Consider the following 26270-nt stretch of genomic DNA (forward strand, 5'->3'; position numbering starts at 1 on the left):
ATTGTTTAAAAAAGGTCAAAGAACCTTATATTTATAATGATTAAAAAAATAAAAAATACTAAGGCTGCCTTATATTTATTAGTGTGCTGCTTATCAACCCCATTCCTAAATGGGTGCATGAAGTATTACACAAGCTATAAAAATGCTTGTAGTCTTATCTAAGAAATACAATCTTCTGATGAAGAAGCTCAAAGTTGCTACTTTACAGCCAGCAAATTAGCAATTCCTACTATGGACCAGTATTTCAGGAGCTTGATACATGTGAAAATTAACACTTCTAATTTGTTCATACAATATTATATTTACACTTGGAAGAATCTGAAGCAGAAAATGAAACAAAGCCCAAAAAAGGAAAATGGAAAGTTCCAGGGGGTAGAAAAAAGGAAGCAAAAAAGAGAAATAAACTTGCACTTCAAATACATTCTTCTTGTACGATATCAGATAACATAAATAACAGCAGAAGTTAAAAAAACCTATATTCATATGAAGACATACTTACTTTATCTACACAGTCATCAAAAAATGCAAGGCTTGCGTCCTTATCGCTAACAAAAGAACACTCTTCAATGAAGCGAATAAACATTTGAGTTTTGGTCATCAGTGTGTAGAACTTCTGATGTGAACGATCTCGACTTTTGAGGAAACCTATGAAATGAAATTCGAAGCATGTAAGAATGCCTAAAACAAAAAGCCCTCACCAAAAAGTCAGCATACATTCTACTAATGAGCAATAACCTTTCTGTAATCTTTGTCACTACTACACAATTTCTTGTGCACTTACATTTCTAACATGATTCACAACACTAATACTGCAAATATTTTTATTTTTTAAATGAGAGAGAATTGAAAAAATAAATTAATATACATAAAACAAGTTTATGACTCTTCACCTTGTAGCTCAAAGAGAGAACTTGCATCTGTGGCTGTTTCAGAGGGTGCCTCTGTTATTGGTCTGAGATAAGACCTGTAACCTTTAAGTATTGAGGCCATGAAACACAGGAATGCTTCCTGGATCTCCAAATCTAACAGATGCAATTTCTTCCCAGAATTAAAATCGTAGTCATTCATTGCTAATTCCATTAATGCATCTTCTCTTGGTCGCTGTTGCACTGTGAACAAAAACAACATTATAACGTTTCAGATCTTTTTTTTTCCAATATTGATAAAAAAATTCTCTTTATCCTACTAGATTCACTGATTACTGAGCTCCATTAAATTTGGAACAGATTAAAATATATGCGATTAAACTCAATCATGGCATGCGACAATGGATTCAGCTTGACCTTATACAACTCATGTATCTCTGAATAATGCCAAAACCAAGACACATTTACTTCTTCAGCACATTAGTTACTACAGCAACAGAGAGAACCAGTATGGACAGAGCTTAAAAAAAACCCTCAAAGAAAGCTGTTTATAAAAACATGTCAAATTTTTACAAGAGCTGATTAAAGAAGCATATTTTAGGGACAAATACATAGATGGGATGTGTGGTGTGGTTTTGTTTTTTTTTTTTTTTTTTACACAGTGCCTTTCATTTCAAAGCATTTCCAAAAAGTGGAACATACATATTAAGTATCTATGCACACAGAAAGAAAAACACCACTCAGATACATAGTGAAGCCATCAAAACACATCACAATGCAAAACACTGATATAGAGAGAAAGCAAGCATTTTTTAAAAAAGATCTAGCAAAATCCCTATTCTTAAAGTAGATACTTGTATCAACATTTTAAAGCCATCAGAACTCTAGCTAAGACTTCACTGCTACACACACACAAAGTATGGTTCTAATGATGTCTCAAGTGAAAGATGGTTTCATTGCTGTCCTTCCACATAATATAATTATAGTCAACCTCATATTGATACCATGTTAAATTCTTATTATAACTTGCATAAAGATCAGCACCACTCTTTTTATAGAGTATAGAGAACATAAGGTTTAAAAATTTTTCTAAAGAAATCCTCACAGTAAAATACATCAAAATTTTGAAGCAACAGACAATTTTTATCACCTACACGCATTTTCTTGTGCAGCACACACCAATCAAATTCACTTTCTGTACATTCTAATTGGGACATGATTAAATTCTAGTGACCTCAATAGCCAAGAAGGTGTAAACAACCTTTAAAAAAAAGTGCCCTAAATTACAAAGATCTCATGCAATATGCTTTCCAGGTATGTATTTCTCAAACATGCAGTGTTAATCAATCCCATCCTTTTCAAACTCTGATTTAAATCTTAACCACTTGCTGTCTCTATCACTGCAACTTGATTTTACAATTGTGTTACTGCTCTTTAAGGTTCCCTTCAATGTTTATGAAAATCATTTTCTAAGCAGACAGGTAATGTCAGAGTGCTGACGGACTTCCTTCCCTCTTCACAAAGCCTATTAGCTGTGACACCCAAGTACATCAGCTGGCTTGGACTACATTTATGTTTCCAAATGTTTTGTTTTAAAGAATTTCACTAAACATCACCCCTATTCATTTCCCTGCTTTCTCACATCAAGGTTCAATATAACTTGCTCTGCAATATTTGAAGATTCTATCAACAACCAACTTTTTCTTAGAAGTGTCCTGTAATTGAGCTATTTTAAACACCAATGTTTATAAAACATTTGTTATTTCCATCTTAAAATTTTAAGGTAAAGTACTGTCAAAGTTATCTCAATTGTCAAGACTTAACCAGGCTTTGAAGACAAAACAACGGTCTTTATTAGGTCCTGGCCTACTCTTTGCTTTACTATTTCCTTCTTATAAAAGCTCTGGACTTTTTTTGGTACAAGGGTAAGATCAAGCACCTCCTTTATACGTACATACATACATATATATATCTCCTCCACCCCAGAAGCCCCTACATGGGTTCTAATCTCTGGACTTAAAAGCACAGATTTTCCTGTTCTGTATAAAAACATTATGTTTAGTGTTAACATATTTAATTAGCTATAAGAACATATTTAATTAGCTATATTTATCTGTTAATGTGGCACACTATATCCAATGTAAATCTTACTATGAACTTTCCCACTCACATTCTGCCAGTTGCTGATATAAATTACTTAAAGTGTTCATCAGATTTTTACACGGTTTCTTTGGTAAGATCTTCCATGCAATCGTTTTCTTATCTCCAGTTCTGGAAGCAGAAAAGAAAAAAGTATGAGCATACGCTGGAATATGTGTGTATATAGCACTGTATTCAAAGGATTTTTTTCTATCCCACCAGAGAAACGGGAGAACAGTGAAGTGTATTGAACAATTTGCTCCATTAAAACAGAACTAAGAAGGATTGAAACAAAGTCAAACTTGATTTACTATATGGAGATTTGATCACAGACATCCAAACCAATGCCCCATATTTCAGGGTGATGATTATGCAGCCAATCTTTAGCACTGAAATCAATCCACTTAGAACTCATGAAAGATAAATTGATAGTATTAAGCACCTGCCATTGCACAAGCAGCCACCACACATGCTATATTCTGAGCTGTAATTACCTAAACTAGGATGGAGATAATGACTAGAATGCTCATAGTAACCTGAAATCAACTTGATAACTACTTTGTGTTTAATGCATATAGATTTGGATTTAACTGTATTATCATGATGAAATAGTTACAACGTTCTTTGTCAACAGAGGGCACCAGCAAACCTCAAGAACCAATTGTTCAAAGTTGCAAAAACTGTAAACATTTGTTTTGACACTTTTTTCCATATGATGAAACTGAATTAATCTGTCCTAAGAAAATGCATAGAAAAACAGCTAACAGTAGAATGAAAACAGAAATAACTGTAAACAAATTATTTTCCATTAATATGTAGCTAATTAGACAAATACCAGAAGAAAAACACCAATGTCCCTTTTAACCAAAAATTAACAAACCCAAACCTGAAGTTACTGCAGCCTAATTTGAACTAGTTTCTAAAAACTTCATAACAGAATTACTATACAACTTGGTATCAGCATAAAATGCTTAACAAAACCTTTTCTTTACAAACATTTATATGAAACCTTCTCTAAATCCACACACAGCTACTGAAGCAAAATAAACCCACAAATAAGAAAATTTAGGAAGAAAAAAGTTTTAGGCACAGTAATGCTGAAAAACTGCTACCAACAGGAGGATGATACAAAAGAACACCGACCAAAGACTTTGAGAAGTTACACAAAGTATATACTGATTATATTAAACATTATACTGAAAGAAAAATTTAGTCCTGAAATAAAGTTTTAATTTTGTGTTTTAGAATCTTGAATTAGAAGCCTTACCCTCTTGTCTATTTTTGTATCACATCATCACAAAGAAATAAATATTTTTGTTTTGAATATCATAATATGAATTGTTTCCTGATGATTTTAACAGTGCACCGTTGTCCCTTACTAGTATTTCAGATACTAGATAGAATTACAGAAAAATGTAGTACACTGTAGAGTTTGGAAGGAGAAATACTATAATACTGTTATTTCAGTTTGTTAATGATGGCATGATCCTAAGTCTTAATGAAGACTATCTCATCCATGAAAGTTCACATCTCTAATTCTCAACATGAAGTTCCTATACTTCATACTGATATGGAGTACGATTTAATTGTTATAATTTTCAAGCAGATGCCCCTGTGAAGGTACTAGAATTTCTTCAACACTAAGGAAGCTGATCATGAAAAACGAAAATGACTGCTCTCCAGAGACAATGAAGTGAGACACAATATGGTTAATCCAGGAAATGTGCCAACGTGTGCAATAATATTTTAATGTAATACAATAAAAGGCAATAATGTTCCATGAGGACTGCACCTCCACTCTGCCATGCTGAACATGAGATAAAATTTCTGGCATGCTCATTTCAAGAAGGATGATGTATTAGGGAGTTCAGAAGTTTAAAACAAACAAAACTTCCCAAAGTTTTGCCAAAAAGCCAGTTTTTGCCTTTGAAAACAGGAAGCTAAAAAATTAACATGCAAAAAAAAAGTTGTTAATAAACACTTACTGAGAAATTGTATTGGTATCTAGGTCAACACAGCTAACATCTGGTGGAGGGTCATAGAGATCAAAGTATCTTGAATCAATTCCCACTATGAATGGGCACGGTGCACTTAACACATCTGCCAGCGCCAAGGGACAGAGAGGAATATATGGGCAAGGCCAGTGGAAGGGAAATATCATCTGAGAGACAAAAACATAGGTTAAACATGTATAATAATATCGTCTATGCAAGTATAAGCCACACTTCACTAACTGCCACTTCAAAATTATTTAACGTGGCAGATAATTACTACTGAAAATCTAGATGCAGATTATTAAACAAAAAAATGCACTCATTTCTCTAAAATTCAATGTGTTTAATTTGTAGGGAAAAGCCTCTTCAGTATAATAGATGGCATATAGTAGAGGTAGCAAAACAATGCTTAGTGAAGACAGGCAGAAAAATAACATGCATTTAAAATTCTTCTGCAAGAGAGAATGCAGTGCTATTTGAGAAAATCAGGAACTCCTATTTAGTGCATTGTGATGACCAAACAACATGCTTATTTACAATATTTACACGCAAAGAACCAAAAATAGTTACTCCTTCTCTTCTGTCTTTGTGGGAAATCATTAGCAACATAAACTTTTCTCTCTAATGATCTTTATTCTTATTCTTATTTTAAATAACCTTTAGGCCTATAAGCTCTACTACTAATTTTAGATTTTATCTAAAACCCATTCTTTTTTCCACTTACATGTGTATCATTAAAAGAATGTTACTTACAGAGACTAATGCCTCTGTCACACTAGTAAGGACAGAAGGTCGCAATGAATGGATGAGAATTTTATGTTCCGTCACAGCAAATACAAGTAGAGTTACTGCATTTTCAGGTCCTAAATTCTGAAGTAGTGTAGAAAACTTGCCTCCACTGTTAACAGAATATAAACACACTGGTGAGTTACAAGGGACCAAAAAAAGAAAATTCAATAACAAAATGGAAAACAAGATATTAAAGTAGGATTTTACAAACTTAAATCTGCAAATCTTTCTTTTAAAGAGATTGCAAGGTAGATTACTTGGTGACTTCACTGTTTAGTGAAGAATGGTTACTTTCCAATAGTAACCATGATTCCTTGAGACTCTTCAATCAGTCTAGACTATTTTCAGGACACACACATGATGATTATTCTTTTTGAGAGGACACACGCATGATGATTTTTCTTTTTGAGAAGCAATTTACAGGCAGAAAACATACATTGCTTTAATCATTCTCCTGCACAGAGACATGAAATTTAAGACAGTTACAGAACTCCTTCAGTCACCTTGCATTACCTTGGAAGCCAGGTACCAACTCCTAAAAAGGGGATCTAACAGTCTATATTCTGCCTCAAGAACCACTAAAATTATTTGAAAACACAGATACTGTTCAGTCAGGTCTAATCACATAAATAAACTTCAGACACACTAGCTCCAAAAGGCACCAGACTAGGTACATTAATTTGTACTAATACAATTCAAAGTACCAAATCTTTTCCACAATGCAAGTCAGAATACATTTCACAATTAAACAGAAAATACTGCTACTTGCCTCAGTGGAAGGGGTGATGACACAGGTTGGCTAAGTATCAGGTTATCATGTGGAGATAGCTGGAAGATTTTAAAATACATTCTTTTTATTCTGAACTTTGGAAATTTTTTTATTAGAAATTACACAACTATAGCAAAGAACACCTAAAACCAAAATTTAAACTAAGCCGAACCATATATAGCCCAGTTGTGCAGCACTGTTAAGAAGTGGCATGCAGTGCTGTGCATTGGTATCTTTTAGTAAAAGCCAGGCAAAGCACACTCTTCCTTTCTTAGTCAGAATTGCATATATTGCATATTCATAAAGGGGAATTTAAACTAGCTAATACTGCAAAAATTGAATATATTAACTGCTGAAAAATTAAACCTTTTGTATTTTAAGGGAAGATTCATAGTTCAAACACAGGTTTCAGGAGCAAGGGGGAGATTCTTTTCGAATTTAGGGGCAAATAGATTGATAAAATGCGTGAAAGGGAAAGATGGCAGGTCATAACAAAGTAATACTTTCTTCAGAAGACATGAGAATTAGACTTTTAGCTGACAGAAACGGCTCAGCCTAGCTTTGATAGAATCCTTAAAATTTGCATTAGTTGAAAATGCAAGACAGATCTTCTTAATTCACATTTCTTTCTTACAGTGATATGACATCAAGAGAAATCATTCATGTATTCAGCGTACCTAGTACTCAAATGAGTACAAGAATACAGATACACTATCAATTTAGCAAAGGTCAGCTGATGTTTTCAGCCATAGTAATCCAAAGTAACAAGATACCAGTTTGCTTAATCTTCCTTGCTAAGTGCTCACGCATTTTCTATCATACAAAACCACACATACCATCTGCAGCAGTAATTCAATAAGTCACAGCAACTTATACAACTAAGGTGCAAGTTCCAACCACTTTTAGTAAAATTTCCTGAGTATGTTTCACCTTAGATCGCACTGCAGTCAGAAGATCAGAGGAATTAAAAATACAAACGTTGAAGCACTAAGTCACCTAACACTGTGCCTGGACAGACACAAAATGTACGATATCAACAAGAGTCTGCAATTCTGCTTCCTTGCATATTATACATCACAGAGCTTTTGAAGGCTGATGTTACATTTAGCTTCAGTGACAAATGACGATGGCCACACCATTCTACGTGCTACATTTGTCTTCAAGTAAGTCACCCTGTGACAACCACCACCATTACCTTGTTCAGTGACAGAATTCAGAGACCCCAATTTTTCAGCCTCAGGTAACCTTCATAAACCACCCTCAGAATGGAAGCATCAGTCTAATATTCCATGACTTTTGTGTTTCAGCAAAAGTAGATGAACAAAATCAAGCACCTATTCAAAGTGCATGTCTCCCTTCAGCAGAAGGGGCACTTACTGCCGCCATTCTTCAGAGGGAGAACTATATTACTCGACACACTCCTGAAGTCTGCAGGTTGTGAAAACATCATTAGAACAGGAACATCTGTGTCATAGGGGGATGTCAGACATGAAGAACAGAGTCTAGCAGACTTCAGATCAGAAAAATCTATCAACAGTAGCACTTGAACATTCCTGAGTATTTCACTAATGGCTATAATTTCTTTGAAACTTAAGTCAGACACATGTCATGTTCTCTCTCACTTGTAACAGATACCAAGAAGGATCTAAGGATGGGTTACACATCCAGACTGGCATACATATAGTTATTAAAATATATCAGGTCTCATTTTCAGAAAGCATATAGGCATTTGCAAGGCATTCTACAGCAACACATTCAGAAGGATTTGCTATACTAATTATTTAGCAGAAGACTACCATGTTTTTTACATTAACAAGCTTCAGAGAGAAATTACGATTTCTTCAATGAAATGGAATCCTAAAAGCTTGTAATTTTCAAGAGTACAAGCACTTCCCACACTATTTTTGGGAAAGCATCTTAGGTACAATCACCTGTGATTTTATTCAGTGCACTATCAAACAACTCAAAAGTCCCTGAAAGCAGCTGGAAGGAAGTACTTATTCACAGACCTCAGCTACCACTGCCTACTTCAAAAGCAGCATGTTCTCCATCTGTACTATCAGCTACTGAAGTTGTACTAAGTTGATGCATACAGCATTTTGAAAATAAGGTCATCACTTTAATCTAGGTCCTCAGACTTTGTACCAGGATATACCCCCATGTATACTTTGACAGAGTTCCCCAAAAATTCAGACTAGAACAATTAAGATGTTTTTCTCTAAACTCACTTACTGTTCTCTGTAAATGTGTGTTTAGTGTTCCCTAGCACAAATATTTCACTGAATGTGAATACAAAAAAATCCCAAGATGTAAAAATACTGAATTTTGACTTGATCTTTAAAATCATAATAAAAGCAACAGAAGCATCAAATAAAGTTTCAGTATAAGTGTTCTTCAACCCCTTTTCAGTAACAGTAATAAATGCCACTTCTTTAGATATCCAAGTACTCTATATTGAATACATTCTATAAAGACATAACCCAAGATTGCATTTACTCTGAAAGACTTCACCAGCATAAGGGCGACTACATTAAGACTGAAAACTGCACAGGGCTCTCCATATTTTATTTCATACAAGTGTAACAGAGTAACATCATTTTTGTAACAATTTGTTCAAAACCACAGGATTGGTATAACAACTGCAACCAGAATAGAGCTGTCTTTTCTCAGCAGTAAAATTTTAACATGTCTCTGCCTGTTTTGCCTCTTAGGAGAAAAAAAAAAAAAAAAAAGAAGATTTAATAATGCTTCACTTAAGTCTTTCAGATAGGGATTTCCTCTCTCCTACCAACAGTTATATGGGTGAAATTTCAAATAACAGGTAACCTTATTCTGGCAATTATACCATTTCACTCACACAGAGTAAAATATGGTAGGTGTTGCAGGTAGGATAGAATAAGGGTCATATTTGATAGAGTGTGCCTCTGTTGAACGTGTGTGGCTCTTGCAGTTTTCAGTAAGAGCTATCCATTATGTAGAGGACAGCAAAAAACCCTTCGGGAAAATGGGTAATCGTGAATATATGCTTCACATCTGGTTTTAATTTTATTTATTTACTTTACACTCAACCTTCATACAGTAGCATGAAGAAAACAGTTCAAAAGCTATTGCAAAAGTCAAACCAGATGCTGACTTTGAGTAGTTTTTCATTAATTTTCATTTACTGAAAAATAAAAGAAATCAAGTTCTAAGCTCACTAAACAGTTTCTTGGAATATCTCACTGAAGTCCTTAACTAAACTGGAAATAGAACAGTGAGAAAACTGTAAAAATTTAGGAAAAGAATCCTACACAAAAAATAATTTGAACATAAAAATGATATTTTCCATTTACTAAACTATTCAACAGCTATTTTGTCTTCACTTAAGACATGGCTATTAAGAAGAAATTTACACTTACCTGAACTAGAATTCTTGGCCTCTGAGGGGATGGAAAAGGAACTTTATGCATGAAATGGGAAATGTGTCTAGAGGAAAAGAAAAATACTGATTTAGTAGAAATAAGCTTAAATTGCCTTACCTGAAGACAACATTATTGCCTGTAAGAGAAATTATATAAAAATGGCACATACTTATTCAGAAGACAGAGAGCAAAAAAACCCCAGCACCCAAACCCTACAGGGACATTCTGACCTTCAAAACCTATTTTTTTTACGAGTGACAACCAAAATGGCAGGCTAGATTATCTTTCAGACTACAAGCTTGGTTTGTGAGACTGAAAAATTACATGGAGTTTTTTGGTTTTGTTTTTGGTTTTTTTTTTAATTTGTAAAGTAGAAATATTGATGTTTGGGTATCACAATACCATTTTACAATCATGCTTCTGACACTGGCTGGAAATAGCACTATACCTCAGAGACTAGCACTGGTGATTTGCAAAAAAGAAAGAGAAATTCACATCTGAGTATCAAGGAGAGTCATTAAGTTTAGCTATTTTCTTCACATCCATTTTCTTCACTTCCAAATACAAAATGTTATGTAAGGTTTCTGATGAAAAAAGTGTTAAAGTTTTTCCATATACTACAAATACAGAAAAATGTTTTTAATATTTTTAAAAGTTGTCAGTTTTATGAATTGATTAAACATAGAATCTAAAAGTGTAGGAGTTCTACATAATACACACTTTCACATGAAAAGAAACTCCATGCAATCAGTAGAAACTCAGGAAGAAACAGGTAATCCACCATAATCTAGTATATGCTGTAGCATGCAGTTTGTGATTTCAGCAACTCCATTATTATGGCACAGACAACCAACCAAATTTTGAAGAAATTCATACAAACCCACAAATAAACTCTGATTTATATAGAAGACTCATTTTGTGTTTGATTCAAAACTACATTTTTCATACATCTGTTTCAAGGTAGCTGCACATTACTCCGTCAGATGTATGCAAAAAGCCCCATTTTTACTGTGTTTTTAATTTTGTGTACTTGTGCTATGCTTAACTTTTTGCTGCAGTCCTATAATCACATAACTGGCATTAACCAGAAGCAGTCTTGTGCCTCGTCTTCACCATTTCTCAGCTGACCTCCCTTGTGTCAGCACCAGTGTCTGTGCAGCCACATGGCAAATGAGAACAAGAAAGGAATCAGGCTGACGACAGATCTAGGGTTTGTTTTTATTACCAGCGTATGAAGATGGTGGCAGAAAAATGGAACATACAGCCAACATCAAGGGAAAGACCTGCTGCCTGCAGAAGCAGGGCTGACTGAAAATGTTCAGATACATATGTATGGCACAGACAACCTTCATCATCATTAAAATAACTGAAGAAACTAGGCTAGATTCTATATTAACTTCATTCAAGTACAGTGTGGCTTTTTAAAAATTATCCACAGTAAATTGACCAGTTTACAAATCAGAGAAATCAGAATAAGCAAATAAATCTGTAAAATCAAAATTAATAAAACATTTATTGTATTTACTTCTCAATTTATTAATTCCTGAAACCCAAAACCAAAAATAGTTCCTGGCTTAAAAAACCCCACATAAAAATCTTTTCATTATTGTAAGTTTACACTATCAGCATTTTAAAACAAGTATAGTAGATACAGACTGGAATAACGAAGTGGATGAACAATCACAAATGCTCAGTCTATAAATTCAGTGTCAGAAAAGTTAATAGTGAAGTTTAATCAGAAAAAAAGACTGATGGTAATACAATAAGAAAAAAGCAAATAGTGCATTTGAAACCTGATGCATTAAAAAGTTACATTAGTCTAGAAATGTTAAATGGTATTATGCATCAATTACAGATATCAGCCACTTTTGGGATGTAAGGATTCCCTCTGCATTTAAAAACGTGAAATCCTTTACATAAGAAGGAAATTAAGTTTATTTATCACAAATAGAGAAGGATTACTAGCACAAAAAAATCAATCTATTATCTCTCACTACACAACAAATAGGCATTTGAAAAAATGCAAAACAATGTATGCAACATTAAGAAAGGATTTATAAATCTTGCTCCTCCTAATCACTATGCTAAAGGGTGAAAAGCTAATTAAAAAAGGCTTTCAGAGATACCTTTGCAGGCACTTAAATCACAAATAAAAATCTCAGCTTTTTCAGGAAATAGGTAAAGATACATTTAATCACTGGAGAAAAGTGCTTAATCTAGTGTAACCATTATATTTAATGTTTGATGACTAAAGTGAAAAGGATATTATAGGAAGCTTAGAAGTAAAAAAAAAAAAAAAAAAAGCTCTCATCAACTGAAATTACTGTTATGAGGTTTTGAAATTACTTACTTCTCAATGGGTAGGACATGTGGACCAGAAATGGAGTAACGATATAGAAAGGTAAGAAACTTCTTGAACGCATCAAAGAAAGGCCAGTGAGAGAGCAGACAGATGCATTTATTTGTTTGAATTGTTCTGCATGTGTCTGACTTTCCCTCAACAGCAGCTGCTAATCCCAGTTGAGCTTTTTGTTTCTCTGTGAGATTCTCTTCAGGATACAGTTCATAAAACTGAATAGCAGCACCATATACCTGCAAACAACATAGTTGATTTGAAGTCAATAAATCTGCCTCAATCTTCAAAGCAATCTAAGAAACCCCAAACATGCAAGGAAAATCAACTCTATGTTACTGCTTGAAAAGTTACATTAATGTATCATCTTTTGAAGCAATGTATTCTGGAATATTTTTATGGCTCTGAAAATCCAAACTTGTCTATTATTTATTTAAAACACCTAATGTCATATAAGAACGAGTAATTCATGAAACTATTTAAGTGAGAGAAAAATAATGATTATACAGAATACAACTACAGTCAACTGCTCCTACAATTGCCAATAAAGCTATTTTAGGAATCCTTTATAAGCAACTCAAAGCAGTATTCCTCTGACATCCAATTTACTTTTTAGAACAAGTATACACATGCAAGGTTGTTTCCATGCTTGCAATAAAAATAGTATACTTGCATGTATATGCAGTCAGAATTTTTATAGCTCTCTAGTTTCAAAGGGTAACATGACTGGAAAGCAAAGGAGTACATGTTTATATGATCAACAGTCCAACAGTGAAATAAATGCAAGTCACTCTCCAAAGTAGTCTTTGAATTAAGCCCAAATTAATAGATTCAGGTTTGTCTATGAAAATTTGCATTATCACCATCCTGAACAGACAAACGATCAAATTTTAAGTTAAACTATTAACAATGACTTTTTTTTTTTTTTTAAGCTTTCAAAATACCTTTTCTGCAGAAGCTCCAGTTAGTACAAATGTAGAAAAAACTGGGAGAGGGTATTTACTGTTAGATGGCCAACATTCAATCGTTGCACCCATAGGCAGACAAAAAAGAGGCACAGATTCTGGTAAGGGGAATGATTCATAATCCTCTTCGGGATATCTGCATATTAAACCTATAAAGACAATTTGTGAAGTGGTAGTTATGTAAGAAGTAGCAGAAACATATTTGTAATAGCTCATTCCATAAAAAGATGCGCAGAAAAATTATATATGAGCATACACTAACTTCAGGAAGTCAGTAAAGGAAAGCTGTAAATAATCAAACACAGTGAATAGCTGGAAAGGGGCAGCATGCTTCCAGGGCCTAAGGAGAAACCATCTGACTAAAACATTGGACTAAAGTCATACTTACTATTCTAGGAACTATTCATAATTAATTTATCTTTTTCTGTTTGCAGGTTATGTGCATCTCAGCTATTATTATAATAGTTCACTTTCATCACAACTACAAGATTTAAAATTTAGTTAAAAAAGGTAACCTGAATAATTGAGAAATAAGACTGATGTTTTCAATTATGAAAACAACTCTTTCCAACAAGTTTCCCGAAAAATTTGATATGTTAGGTATTATTATTTTTTAATATCAGTAGAATCAAACCAATAAACTATGCTGATCCACCTCAGCTGAGGATTCAGCTAATGTACTATCAGACTAATGTGTTTAGACTTAAGTACAGCTGTAAAACATAAAGTTCTGAAGCAGAGGCTCTTAACATACAGGTCTTCAATTATATCACACAGCTTTAGCAATCTATTCTTTCTTATTGCCAGCCCAGGGGACTCCAAAATGAGAATGAATATTCTGTGAAGGGATTTAGGATTTCTCCACATTAGAGAACACAATCACTACAGATTCTTTTCTAATATACAGATTAAACATATAATAAACATACATATATTAATAGACAATAAAAACTGGTAATGAAGAAGGGCAGTGGGCTTCCCCTGCATGCACTCCCTCCCACCAAGAAGCAAAATTTTGCATAAGCTACTACCAGACTTGGGGCCTTCTAAAATTTTTATTTGTTTACAAATTTATTGTCCACCTTTTAGTTAGTCTTAACTACTCTTGTTTACAGAGAGAAGCATCTCAAAGGGATGTAAGTGAATGAAAGCTTAAGTCTGAATCATGCTCATCACTTGCACTCAGACAAAATTGGGGTTTTCAAAAAAACCAACCTAACACACTTCTTCAGAGCCATAGCAAAACTAATTGTCTTAAATAAAATAACAAAATAAAGATGATACACAATCAATGCCACTGATAATCAGAGCAGTGTGGAAGTCTGCCTTATTCTTCAAAACATTTCTTAAAGAAAGTGATCATGAAAATGCATCAAACAATTTCAGCGGTATATTCTCCTGCATTTATATTTCTTTATATACACATGCTTAAAAGACAGTTATCAGCAAAAAAACCCAGAGGTGGGAGACACACAGTTTCATAGAAACCTATCCAAACACAACTAAGCTTCCAATTAGAAGCAAATTTTAAATCAAAGTGGTCATGATATATAACCAAGACTTGTTTTCGGACATTATTTAAAAAAGAATTCTTTGGGGAAAGAGTCCTTTTTGGATAATGCCAAGACAGTGTCTTTGTCAAATAATTCTTCAATAAAAAACATATTCCATTACAAATCAGCCTGTACAACCTGAATTGAACATAAACAAGTTTAACAGTAGTTACATACCAGCTTTATATGATATGGTGTTGGTTTTTGCCACAGATTTTTTGTAACATAAATATACTGCTGAGCCCCACTGTAAAACAAAAATTATTGGATTATGTGATGAAGTATAAGAAAAGGGCATAACAGAAAACAGTGGAGGAAAACCTCCTCTTCCTTGTTTACAAAGAACCATATCTACACACAAAAATATAGGGCATTAAGATACAGGAATTTGGGGCCTGCTACACTATCCTTTCTGACAATGGCCACAAACATTTAGCTGAAAGAAAAGTACTGTGCTAGCTCTGAGCTAACCAATCCATGGCAGGCATCAGCCTGACCTCTGAAATAGAACTGGTTTATAGACTGAAGCATTTATAAATTCTTCTCTACAACATTTGTTAACACAACTACAGAATTTCAAGTACCACTGTCATTCATATAAATATTTAAGCCTTTCTCCATTTGTTAAAGTTCTGGTTTAAATGTGTGTATAGACAGATATACATTCATACAGGCATGTGTTTACGTATCTATACACACAGTGAAATGTTTCTGTTACTAACTACATTTGTGTATTACTTTAATACTTAACAATTTTCTTTCAGGACTGCATTTTTATTTTAATCATGCTAATCTTTAAGCCTAAATCCTTATTCCATCTGTGATTTCATAGTCTGTGAAACACTGCAGCATAACATCATAGCTTCTAAACAACAATTTCCTTTCTGGCATTGTTAATGTTTTTTAAAAATTCTTGAAGTTCTCAATTTCTGGACATGAAAATAAAGAACGAGGAACAGCTGAGCTAACTGGGGTTGTTTAGTCTGGAGAAGAGGAGGCTGAGGGGAGACCTCACTGCCCTCTACAACTGCCTGAAAGGAGGGTGCAGAGAGCTGGGGATGAGTCTCTTTAACCAAGAAAGTGATAGGACAAGAGGTAATGGCCTCAAGTTTTACCAGGGAAGGTTCAGACTACATATCAGGAAGCATTTCTTTCCAGAAAGGGTTGTTGGGCATTGGAATGGGCTGCCCAGGGAGGTGGTGGAGTCCCCATCCCTAGAGGTGTTTAAGAGTAGGGTCGACATAGTGCTGAGGGATATGGTGTAGTTGGGAACCGTTAATGTTGGGTTGATGGTTGGACTGGATGATCTTCAAGGTCTTTTCCCACCTAGACAATTCTGTGATTCTGTGAATTTCTGCAAAACAAAGTGCTGTGAAACATGTGGATTTTAGCAGGTCTAGCTCTGGAACCCTACTGAGCATTTAAACCTGCACACAGTCAACAGCATCCAACATCCCTCACATGCAAATTTCTTCAGAGAAAAAGTTTGTGAAACTACTGAGACGAAATTACATTTATAAAATAGCACTGTATGTAATGGAAGAGTTTAAAAACAAAACAGAAGCTGGTTGTGTGATACAGAATTCCCATCACAACAGTAAAATCAGTATCAGAAACAGCCACATCTGTAAAACCTCCAGTTATACACCAGATGACACAACAGGTTCTTAAGGACTAATTTGAACTTGCTGAAGTCAGCAGTAAAAAGACTATTTACTCCAAGACTTGCAAAAACATGTTGTTCCAAGTAGGAATAAAGAAATGTAATTCTCCAACTCTTCTAAGATTCAATTCATCTTTGAAGAGTGCTTATCAAATTTTTCACCAGGTACTCTGAGAACTATCACAAATACTCCACAAACATTACATTACAATACTGAATATCCAGATTTTTGAATCTTACCATACTATTATTAAGATTCTTGTCAACCTTGCAGAATGTATGTGGAGGGGTTTCTCCTTTGCTTGGGATGATTATACATATATCCGTAACAGCCAACGTGTTTTGTGTCATGTTTTCGGATGCTCTTCGGTAAGTGATGTACACTCTTTGTGATGAGGCACTGCCACTAATATTAGCAGGCCGACCGTATGGAGTAGTTTGAATTATTTCACAACCTTGCTTTACTCTTTCTTTCCCATCATATAAAACCCTAGTTGAAATAGGATGAACAAAAGTCAGAAGGCACATTTTCTTAAAAACACTCTGAATACTAATACTATATAAATAATTAGAAGTGAATAGGACTAATTTAACAGTGGCTCTTGCCTCATCTCTGATCAGAGTATTTTTACTGACAAGTTCAGGTCATGCTATATCAAATTGCATTCTCACAGAAAAGCTTCATGATGAAACTATACTAGTTTTCCTCATGTATAATTGCATTTTGTTTACTGCAAAATAGCATTATTTTTAACTCTATTATAAAGATTCATTGCCTGATCCTAAGAACGCCATACAACTCACCTCTTCTCAATCTGTATTAAATAGGTTAAGCATCTTATCTCAGCCCAAAAACATACATTAAAAATTATAAATGGCTTTGAAAACTCTAAAATGCAAGGGATTACAGTTGTCATTAAAACTCAGAACTCATTTTTCCTACCATACTAGGTTACAGTATGCTCAAGTCAACAAATATCTTCCTGTTAAGAGTTTTGCCTTATATAAGTATTGTATTTCAGTAAACCTACTTTATTTGCTCATTAGTCAAATAAACTTCCAAAAATAATCTACTGGGACAGAAAAACCACTCACCCCAAATCAGTAAGTGGGGGCTTATCTCTTCCTCGGCGATAACAAAGGTATATCTGTGGTCCTACAAGACTGCCATTATTGAGATCCGCAGACAGTCCTGAGGGAGTAACATCTATGCATTTATATCCCTGAGGAACTTCCTCCCCCAGAGATTTATTAAGTACTGTTACATCTGTAATAGGTTCTTTTGGTTTAGCGATTTTATGGCAAGCATCGTTGAAGTGGATTTCTTCCTCTAGTGGTTTTGAAATATCTGTTAATCCCGCGACAACAAAGTAGTCAGCAACACGAGCCCCTTTGTCTTCCATCTTCCATTACAAGATGTTATAACTGGTAAGAAAAAGATATGTATCAGGTTTTTTAAAGGCAATTGTAAAATATCAGAAATAATAAAAGTATGCTTATTTTTAAAAACAGAAAATTTGCAATAATATAAAAGGAAACACAATAGAAGAATATAAAAGAGAGATCCATCATCAGATCATGTAACATTTTTCATTTGTAATCATAAATCTTTCCATTCAAGACCACATGAAGTTTTTCATAATGAAAAGGAATACAGTCCTGCTGTTCCAGCCAAATCGTTTTGGGAAATTACATTCTTTCTTCAGGGAATATATTGGTTAAAAAATTCTTTACAGATTAATTCTTTCTGTATGGTGATTTTTTGCAATGTTTGGTACCAATGTTGGCAACTGACTTCATCACAGGATAAAGTAATATCTTTTGGATGAAAAGATGATTTGCAAATGCAGTGCACTACGTATCAGAAGATTTGGTTTTCCCTTTGTCAGAGACTCCTGAATACCTCTGCAAGTCATTTAAACTCCATGTCTCATTTAATAGCTTGATTTTGCAAATAGAGGAAATACCTTCCACTCTTTCATGGAACATTGAGAAATGGGCTAAAAAAGTTCATCTAAGTCACCCATATATGCTCATCCTTCGATAAAGTAGCTTCAGGAAGTCTACTGTCATCAAGTTCTAGACTTTGTAAACCAGACAAGATATTTAAGACCCTCTTTTGTTGAATTTTTTTTTTTGGAGTGTAAAATTTTATTGCAAGAGAACTGTTAAAACACAGGAGTTTCAAAAGCTTGCTAACATTCAGAAAGTCAACAAACAATTTAAAATTGTTTGAATAGTTGGTATAAGACTTCAGTTTTCATAGCACCTTTATTCCAGTTGCTTTATCTCCCTTTATTTTCTGCTCTAGGTAGCCTTATCAAACTTCATACCATCATGATTCTTGGATTTTACGAAAAAAATCTTTGTTAAACAGAACAAATGTTGACATCTCTCACTGGTAATTAGGGAAATTATGCCTTCGGTTGATACTGTGCATTTAATCAAATTGTTCCAAGCTGACCTAAGATTTCTAGCAACAGTTCCTGCTCAAGAATAATATCAGTCTGTGCCTGATCACCACTATCAACCTCATCTACCAGTGCAAGAAAGGTAATTCCATCTTCCTGCTCTTATTTTGTAGGTTGGTTGTATTTTGCTGGGGTAACTGACTTGACTAGGTTCTAAAGTCACAAGGAAATTAATAACAGTTTTTATTTTAAGGTTATTTACACTATTCAATATCATGTCAAGAAAAAACCCCCAAACTATCCTACATTTATTTCTTTCTATATGGTTAACAAGCAATATGGGACACTTTAGAACACATGATTACTGGAAAACAATCATCAGTATACAGCAGTGTAACAGTTTGTAAATAACTGCTCAGCTTGTTTTCATAGAAGAGAGAATGCAGTTACAAAACTAAGCTTAATTTAACCTAAATTCAGTTATTTTGAAAACATCTGGAATATGTTACTCAATTAGCAGTATATGAGAGTAATAACTACAAACTCAAACTTCTCCTTGAGTGGTATATCCCAAGACACACAAATTCAACCACTGCATATGTTGCCTATTATTTCACTGTACATCTGACTTCAACAAATCCAGAACAGGCTAGCAACAAACGCATGGAGAGATAAAGAAGTTGTATACAGCATCTCTAAATTCTAACTTAAGACCGAACACTAACATCTTTTAGCTAATGTGACTGAACTTCCAAATATTTTCTAACATTATAAATTCTCTGTAAAGCTTAACTATGGCATATTACATGCTAGCTATTACGAAACTTTCTGTCTTTATCAACCAGAACTCTCTCTAAACCAAGAGGTAAGCTGTAACAGTGTTTTTTAAGGTACAATACACTGGGCAAACATTTGCTCCTAAATTTAAAAAAAATAAAAGTTAGACTAAGCAGTTGCTTTTAAGAAGTATCATTTGAAAATGCATCAAGAAATGTAGAAAGAAAAAACCTAATTCTTCATAACATAGATCAGAAAAAAGCTATGGTCAAATACTGCTCAGAAGATAGAGGGGGTTATATCTATCTATCTATGTATATATAAAAATATAAATGCCCAAATATCCCTCAAGAACTGCTGAGGAAAGAAGAGGCTGGCTAAGTAAAAGCTACCAATCAAGCAATTTAAACTCAATGCTTACGCCATCATGAGCTCTGGTGAAAAAGTCTTCCATTAAAAGACCTGAGAAGACAGAATGTAGACTGAGAGCTGGCTAAGTCTTGCATGGTTGTGTGTGAAAAACGCCCTATAAGCACAGGCTCAGTACAAAGTATAGGAAACATTACAAAACTGAACTTTGTCTTAAAGATTGAATTATAAAAAAATCTTAATTTTTTTGTTCCTTTTCTCAGCATTATTTTACAAAACGACACCAATTTCTGGAGTGTTTCACAATGCCCTTAAGTTGAAAAGAAACAGTATTTTAGTAATGAGAAATTATACAAATTATGACTGTTAAAATTGCAAGTAAGCCTTATAACTTCAGTGTATTAGCAGCACGCTATTCCAGTTTAATTAGCCAAGATAGCATTACAAATAAACAAAAAGATATAGATATGCATTCTATCAAAGAATCATGCCTATCTCACAATTTAAGCCTCAGTATTAATTATTTCATATTAAGTTTATAACAAAGTCTTAAATTCAAAGATTCATTTATTCCCAAAAGCACTTTCAAGAAAAACTGGGACAAGCTCTCTTCTTTTAGAGCCAGTTAAAATTAGAATCCCCTACATACAAACACCTGCTATCATATAAATTTGCTTCCTAAGGTTATAGCAAGTAATACACAAGTCAGCAAGACTTTTATAATTCAATGCAGCTTTTACAGAAGGGAGAAAAAAAGGCCTAGCTGATGATGCATCATCCCCTCAGCTCTTTGCCTTCTGATACAAAGGCTTGCAGCTAAAAACGGGTAAAATGCAGAAGATAACAAAACAATTCAGTGATATTTTATTTAAGCCAACTTAAACTTTACTAGAGCTACTGTGATATTCAAATTTTCAACATTGTTTACTGTGAGAGCAGATTTATGCTAAATTTATGTTAACAGACCCCCGAAAGAATGTATATAATGTGAGCTAATTCAGTGACAAATAATCATTCAGTGAAAAGCAATTTCACATAAACTGATAAATCTGAATAGTTTCTGTAGATGCTCTTACCATGAAGGCATTCCAAAGCATGTCATAATTATATACATCACACAGTACTGCAAGTCAACTTCCAGGAAAGAAAACAAAACCACAACAGAAACAAAGTCACACTGCACAAGGGTGTTGCTTGAAGCAGCAGATCCCAGATGAAATTCAACAACAGTAACAGTGCCACACTGAGAAGCAGCTACTATAGCTTTTCTACACCTCAGTCATCTGGGCATGAAATGCTGCGCTTTGAAGACAATGCCATTGGACCATAAGCATAACCTCTTATAAAAGTCCCTGGAAACAAGTGCAATACACGGTCTTTGAGCCATCTCATGACAATAATTCTTAAAAGATTGCATATAATTAATACCACTGTACTAAACACCATAAACATCAGTAAGAAACAAAATATCCTTGGAAATAGCAAACTGACTTAAGAACATATGAAAAATACACACAGACTTTACAGATCATGACTATATGAATGTGGGGGAAAAAAAAGAGCTTTTTAGCCATTTCTAAAAATATGGGAAAAGGGGAAACAATCAGACAATCCTGCCACAGATCCACAGACTATTAGCTTGATTACTATGCTGAAAGACAAAGGGTAAACCAAGTCTCATTCTTTATTCAACATCAATTTATTTTTTAATATTGTATTTCTTCATAAGCATTTAGGAAATACTAATTAATAATTTTCTCTGTCACCACTGTTGTAATTCATAGCTGCTGGCATTTTAGCAACTGTGCAAGAGATTAACGTAAAAAATTAGCTCTGTGATCTAACACTACAGATCTACTGCTAGTGTTAGAAGAGAACCAGTCTGCTATTACAGGAAAGATGATCAACAGGCTTACAGGAGTTCCATGTGACCGACCCCTTTGTGATATATAATACACCAGTGGGACTGGGATCTCACCACTGAATTCAGAAAGAGCAGCACATACTCTAACTTAATTTGCTTCCAACAAAGTTTCTTCTGTTTGCTATAAGCTATACATAACTCCCATATAGAAAGAAAACAAAAATTGAAAGGCATGATTTTATACCAGCTCACATATTTTCAGGTGTCCAAACTTTCTAAATTGATCACATTTTTTTAATTCAAATACTATAAAAGCAAAGTACACATCGGCTTTTTCCTTACCACGTGATGCGTACTAATGCAGACATACCGTATATCTCACCTGTGCAGCAGCAACAGGCATAATGCTTCATGAAGCAGAGAGTTTGCTATAGATGCACTACACAATTTCCAAGGAAAAAAATAGTGATATAATCTATGTACCTTGTAGAGGTAACTTGTAATTGGGCTGCAGACCAGAAGAACTGCTCTCTCTAGCAGTGCCAGTTTCTTTCCATGAGCCAGTTTTCCCAGATAGCAAAAAGGGTTTACTTATTACGCTTTTTGCACATTCAAGAGATACCTGACCTGCATAAGATAGCAGTAAGGACCATGCAACTCCATTAGAACAGTTTCAGCAGCCCACCTCTGGCAGACACAAATACAGTAACTGCCTTGTAATCTTCTGATCTTCCTTGTCTTCATTCCCATTCCTTCCTGCATTTTCCTTTGAGAATATTAGATTTCTTATTAATTTGAGCTCCTTTTTAGGTCCATTAACTGTCTAAAGCAGGTGGCACTTTACTTTGTTAGCCTGACTCCAGAGAGACATTGTTTGTAAGCAAAAAACAAGTGCCTCCTAGTGTAGTCTGGAAACCAGTGCAGGGCTCTGCAACACACCTTTGGTAAAACAGTTCAAAGCTTTATTAAAAACAGTGATTTATTTTTTAAAGCATTCATCATATAATCACATTCCAAGAACTTCCTTCCTTTGAGGGCACACGAATAGTAGACAAATAGACAAATCTGTGGCCAATTTTTTAATCTTGCCAGTAAAGTTCTAAGAGACTCTAGCATTTCAGTCTCATATGTACTGCAGCATTATCCTGGTGAAGTATGCTGCCAACACACAGAAACATAGCAGCTAGTCATGCAAGAGCAAAATGAAGTTAACTGGATCAGTCAGTCCTGCTATAGCTACTCAGAACCATTTCTCAGCCATGACACTGCACAAATCACATGAGAGCTCAACAGTCTAGAGAACATGTGAATAACTGCAGCCACCCAGGGAAAAACCTTCACCCCATTCCTGCACTTCCAACGTTGCCTGGCAAAAGTGACAGAAATGCCCTTTTTCTCCAGTATTTTCTTCATAGCAAGTAAACAGTCCTGGGAACAAAGCACAAGCACCTCAAATATCACAGGAATTCTCTCAAGTCAGACCATAAGCCTTTTGAAAACTCTTTCAATGTGTTCCTTACCTTTTCATCAGGGCATTGCTTCTACACTTTGCCTCTGTTGCTGTTAGCCAGGCTTTAACATAGACTTCTTGTTAAAGTTTCATTCCCTATAGAAACAGTAAAAACAAAAATTAAACAATGTACATATTTGTTGAAACTTACTGCAAACTCCACTGCACCAGTCACATTAAATGAACATTGAGAATTGTTGTAGAACTCACTTGCTAAGACAGGGTTACATGTCCCAACTGTTAAAGTATATGAAAGCAAATTTTAAACTTAAACAAAATATCAAGTTTTATGCTGCATCTGTATTTTTAAAATGTAAACAATGTAATACATTTAATGCTTTAAAGAAACAAAATCAAAGAATAGTTGAGCCAGCCACTTCAAATTATTTCAACTCTTCCACTATCTTCTGATAATAAATACCTTCCAAATCTAGTCATAGAAGGTGTTAGCCAGCTCTTTAAGCTCAGTAACCTTTCAAAGTCTGCTTTAAAACATTGTTCCTCTGCAATATTCTGACATTTAAACAGGTCCTTCTCACTCCACAATTAGCAATACACATGTATGTGCTCTTCCACCTAGTCACCTTACTCCCATTCTCCATTCTTGCAGTTAGTCTCCTTGCCTGTTACTGTTACAATTCACTGGTTTTCTTCAGCTATGGTACACTTAGCTTGCAAATGGTAGTATGACCACTTTTAAACATTGGTATCACCACTGACACCTTGAGCTTGTGTTTTATGCCAAAGCACGTGCAGGTCAGGCAGCCTGTGCTACAGTTATGCACTTTGAAGCAACAGCTTCCCACCATGGGATTGAAGAGAATACCTCACTTCAGATGCTCTCAGACTTCAGTCCCCCTGAATGACTCTTTAGCATTAGTAAGGCTGTAGTAAAAAAATTAACTTTGTCTAAATGAGAAGATTTCAGAAAACAAAGCATAACATAAGCAAGGCTGGGAAGAAATACAACTCAGGAGGGTTTATGCAAACCAGTAAAGATTTGCTTCCATTCCCGAAGTGGAAAAATTAGGGAGAAAAACCCTACACTAAATTATCAGAATTACATTTTTGGGAGCACGAAGGTCAAGGCTCTGTTCATAAACCCAAAGTACAAGACCGATTCTGCATGATCTGAAATAAGTTATCGGCACTGTTAGTTCATTACTCCTACAGCAAGACGTGGGGAGGTTAACAGACTGGAGAGCAAATCCAGCACCTGGTGCAAGTCTTTATAATCCATACAGCACTACAGACTAGTACCAGTTAAAATCAGTTACTCAGCAGTAACTGTCTTTAAACGTTTTGACACCAGACTACAAAGAGAGCACGCAGCAGTAGCGCCACACATTTTTGTCTAATGACCTGATCTGTAATACAAAGGGTCCAGAAGTGTCAGAAATTATAATTTTAAGGATCACCTGCAGATCTCAAGCATAGCTGCAAAAAGTCCAAGAAATAAGCAGCATTAACACATGAATAATTTCTCCGTGGACACTTCAAAAAACATCTTTCCTAGTCAAGTATCTGGAAAGCCAATGAGGAGAGTTAAAGGAAAGAAAAAAAGAAGTATACTTTTAAGCATCACAAGGAACACAGTGAGAACTGCTGCCAGTGTACTTGCAGCTCTGTTTCTTAGTACTTGTAGCTTGTAGAACATATTTACAACCAGTTTGTTGTCCTCCATCTATGAAATAAAGGATCTACTTGTTCAAGAAACAAGGTGCAAGGACCTACAACATTACCACAATACAACTGGGACTTACACCATTTTTATTTTTTGTAGGACATTGCCTGTATTTGCCTGTCTTCACATTTCTGATTACTACAGTTAAACAAATGACAACAACGGAGAAAGTACTAACAGTGCTAAAGTGATCAATTGCATTACTTTTTAGACCCTACTGAATACATCTGCACTCAATGTTAGACAACGGAGTAATTAACAAGAAGCCACTAGTCTCCACTAAGCTCCCTTTGGTTCTGCATCAATAGTAGTACTGGCGCTAAGAAACATATTGGCATATAAAAAAACAAAACAACAAAAACTTCAACATTGTTCTGCTCCTACATCACGGGACTGGAATTGCTACCAGTTGCTTTGCAGGCCCATTCACAATCATCTGTACCAACTCACAGTTAACATACTCTGATCCAAACAGCTAAGGAGATAGTCAAGAGAGAAAACTTGGCAACAAAGGATCTCTAAGAGGTTCCTGGGAAACAGAAAACTGCTGGATAAGAGTGCAGGGACAGAACACAAGACCATGAGCTTGGGAGCAGAAAATAGGAATGCAGGCCAAGAACTGAGGGACAGGCAGATTTGTTCAGCAATGCCTAGGAAGAAAGAAAAATTAGGCTTAAATTCAGAGGCTAATCTAGATTCAGCGAGATCGCTGCAGTCAGTGAGCAGGAACTAGTCATCTAGAGTATCAAAGCTTAGAGGAGGAAGCAGGAGAGGCAGAGAGAAGGTGGGAAGGAACAGCTTTCACCAAGAGGGAGAAATCAGGCATTTTCTATATCTTCTATACCTTCCACCATCACTCACCAAGTTTTCCATTTGTTTGTTCTTCATTGCTCTTTTTAGTCTCAGTAAAATCAAACTATTTACTAAGAGGGTCCAACAAGGCACAAGCTGCTTCTGTGTTTGTTGCAGTTATGCCACAGCAAAATCCCACAACACTCAACCCTGACTACAAAAATTCAAAAAAGTGAGATTCGTGAGATTCAACAAGACTCATGACAGAGAAAAATCTAAACAAGGCCGGTTTTAAAACTTACACTCTTCTTTCTAGATTACAATGTTTATGGCCAAAAAGCACACCCCAAGATGAAACAATTTCTGAAGTA

At 34.9% G+C, this 26270-nt stretch overlaps 1 protein-coding gene across 6 annotated transcripts in view; it reads right to left on the reverse strand.

The window, feature by feature from the left end:
- The window catches only part of DENND4A (DENN domain containing 4A), a 61341-nt gene that overhangs the window by 25086 nt on the left and 9985 nt on the right, over positions 1–26270 (reverse strand). For 5 of the 6 annotated variants that reach the window (XM_074917269.1, XM_074917268.1, XM_074917266.1 and 2 more), the window contains 13 exons: positions 23434–23519; positions 17588–17917; positions 16733–16982; positions 15007–15076; positions 13256–13425; positions 12309–12550; positions 9956–10022; positions 6558–6616; positions 5753–5897; positions 4991–5166; positions 3037–3137; positions 891–1109; positions 500–645 (listed from right to left, as the gene is read on the reverse strand). In XM_074917269.1, the coding sequence (XP_074773370.1) occupies positions 500–645; positions 891–1109; positions 3037–3137; positions 4991–5166; positions 5753–5897; positions 6558–6616; positions 9956–10022; positions 12309–12550; positions 13256–13425; positions 15007–15076; positions 16733–16982; positions 17588–17895 (1953 nt within the window). In that variant the 5' untranslated portion in view covers positions 17896–17917; positions 23434–23519. Of the gene's footprint in view, positions 1–499; positions 646–890; positions 1110–3036; positions 3138–4990; positions 5167–5752; positions 5898–6557; positions 6617–9955; positions 10023–12308; positions 12551–13255; positions 13426–15006; positions 15077–16732; positions 16983–17587; positions 17918–23433; positions 23520–26270 lie in introns of those variants that run through there. The other variant, XM_074917271.1, reaches the window with a different exon arrangement.

This window comes from Athene noctua, chromosome 13 (assembly GCF_965140245.1).
Source record: "Athene noctua chromosome 13, bAthNoc1.hap1.1, whole genome shotgun sequence".
Classification (NCBI taxonomy): domain Eukaryota; kingdom Metazoa; phylum Chordata; class Aves; order Strigiformes; family Strigidae; genus Athene; species Athene noctua.